The sequence below is a fragment of the Hydra vulgaris genome, chromosome 15 (assembly GCF_038396675.1).
Source record: "Hydra vulgaris chromosome 15, alternate assembly HydraT2T_AEP".
NCBI lineage: Eukaryota > Metazoa > Cnidaria > Hydrozoa > Anthoathecata > Hydridae > Hydra > Hydra vulgaris.
Window position 1 is genome coordinate 33,197,456 of NC_088934.1, and position 2,495 is coordinate 33,199,950.

Sequence of the window (2,495 nt, forward strand, 5' to 3'; positions counted from 1 at the left end):
CAAGAATACTGTTCGTCGAAATAAGTGGGCAAAAATTATTTCTCAATTCAGAAGAAAAGGTGGTAATGATAATTTTGTTATTAAGGACACGACTCTAGTATGCGAGCTTCAATTTAAAAATGAAGACATTTAATTTTTATCCAATATTGGCAAAGAAACTTTGAAAAAAGAAGCATTTCCATCTATTTTTGAATTTAAAAAACAAGTTAATAAACAAAAACGATGTTCGCCTAAAAAAAGAAAATTTATCCAAAAATTTGATATTGAAAACGTTTCTAGAATTGAAGACGATTTTAAAACTAACGATAGAGAATTACTAATTGATTTTGAGGTTGAGAAAGTTTGCTTGTGTTGTGTTGAACTACAAAACAAAATTGATCAACTGGAAAAAGAAAAACACGAGTTGAAATCTCAAATAAGTATTTTAGAATCTAAAAATAAAAAAATAAAAAATCAACTGAATCAATATAAAAGTAAATATATACTTAGTTATAAAAATATGTCAACAGACAAAGAACTGTTTCAAAAATATACTGGCATTGAACATGAACAGTATATTAATTTGTACAACTTTTTAAATCCAGGAAAAAATGGTGAAAATGTTAAATACCACAACTAAGGATTATCTAAAAATTTGCACAGTTTAGATAATCAAGTAAAAACTGGTCCAAAAACTAAATTAACCACAGAAAATCAGTTATTTATGTTTTTAGTGTGGCTGAAAAATGGGTTTACAATTTTGCACACATCTTGGCTATTTAAAATTTCAAAATCAACAACATCTTGTTATTGAATAACATGGAAAATCTTTCTATATTTTTCTTTGGGAAGTGTACCTATTTGGCCTTCACGCGAACAAGTTAATAAGTTTATGCCAGAAAGCTTTAAGATGACATTTCCATCAACAAGATGCATTATTGATTGTACTGAATTGTTTTGTCAGAAACCTTCATCACTGAAACACCAGAGTTCTTTATTCTCTAGTTATAAACATCATGTAACTTACAATGGGTTGTTAGGTATTTCTCCTTCAGGAGCAATAACTTTTATAAGTCAACTTGATGATGGAGCTATTTCTGACAAAGAAATTGTTGTAAGATCAGGTTTCCTTGAAGAACTCTGGAACAAAAATGATTCAGTTATGGCTGATCGTGGGTTTACCATTTCAGACCATTTAAACACAATCAATGTTAAATTAAATATACCATCTTTTTTAAATGGACAACTACAGCTAAGTAAAGAAGATGCTACAAAAAGTCAAACCATTGCATCATTGAGAATTCATGTAGAACGTGCTATTCGTAGAAATAAAGTATTTTGCCAAATAAGTAATGAAATTCCTTTGGTGTTTCATGGTTCAATTAACCAACTATGGACAGTAACTTGTCTTTTATGTAACTTTTTGCCACCACTTATCAAAAATCAAAAGTAAGAAAACATTTATTTACATATAGAGGGTAATATACTTTCTTTGGAATTTACATTATTGTCCAATACTTGTGGTAAAAAATTGTTAATCTAAAAATCATTTAACTTTGTAATTAATTCAAAAAAGAACTGATGGTCGAAAGGTGTTCTTATAATAGCAATTCCTTTAAATGTGTACACAACAAAGTCACAAAACTGGGAATTACTTAACCCCATAGCCATTTGTATTTGTGTATAATAACCAGTATAATGATCTTTTTTTAAATATGGGTGTCCATTGTCTAGTCCAATATTAAAATCATTGTCATTCAAACATTCAGAAATAGACAAGTGCTTTTTCATTCTAGGACATTTAATTTCAATTAAACCATAATATTTAGCCTCTTCATCGTATGCAAGACCATCCGGACTTGCAGATAACCAAAATAAATTAGGTTGTATTGCAATTCCAGTTGTCCTAACTAGATATTGCGATTTAATCTATTTTTCAAAACATCAATATATTTCTATCGTCCATGCGGCTCATAAGCAAGCCCGTGGTCTAAAGACTCTTGAATAAATTTAGGCAAATCAACTTTTGTGAGTTATTAATTAACTGTTGAGCAAGAGTTTCAAATTGTCTTTTGCGTATATAAATTTTATGAGAAATACTTGAAGTTAAGCGATGTTTTCTTACATTAAACCACAGCTGATTTTTATTTTGTGTTACTGTATCAGCTTCATACTTTCTGCTTGGTTCAGAAGATACTTTTATTGATAACAAAAAGTCTTTTTGTTTCACATTAAGCTCCCAGTTGCAAGGTATATAGCAATGCTTTTTATTATAAAAGCCTAGAGGTAAAGGAGGTAGGGTATTAGACACATTAAAAGAAATGGCTTTAAGTTTTTCAATATTAGTGATAAGTTCAAAGCTCTCCTTTATCTGGAGTTGATAAGATAAAGGAGAACCAATTGGATAATTTCCAAATGAAGTTTTAGTAAAACTAAAAATGTCAGGTACGCAATGAACAATACCAATATCTTTATTGAAAAAAGCAACATTTGATTTTAGATTATAAATATTTCCT

The 2,495-nt window shown here is 29.0% G+C and overlaps 1 protein-coding gene across 1 annotated transcript; it reads left to right on the plus strand.

The window, feature by feature from the left end:
* The first annotated feature begins 889 nt into the window (after window positions 1-889).
* Window positions 890-1,432, plus strand: LOC136091898 (uncharacterized). The gene has a single exon (XM_065819613.1). It carries the CDS (start codon window positions 890-892, stop codon window positions 1,430-1,432), a length of 543 nt encoding a protein of 180 aa, XP_065675685.1.
* Window positions 1,433-2,495: the final 1,063 nt, after the last annotated feature.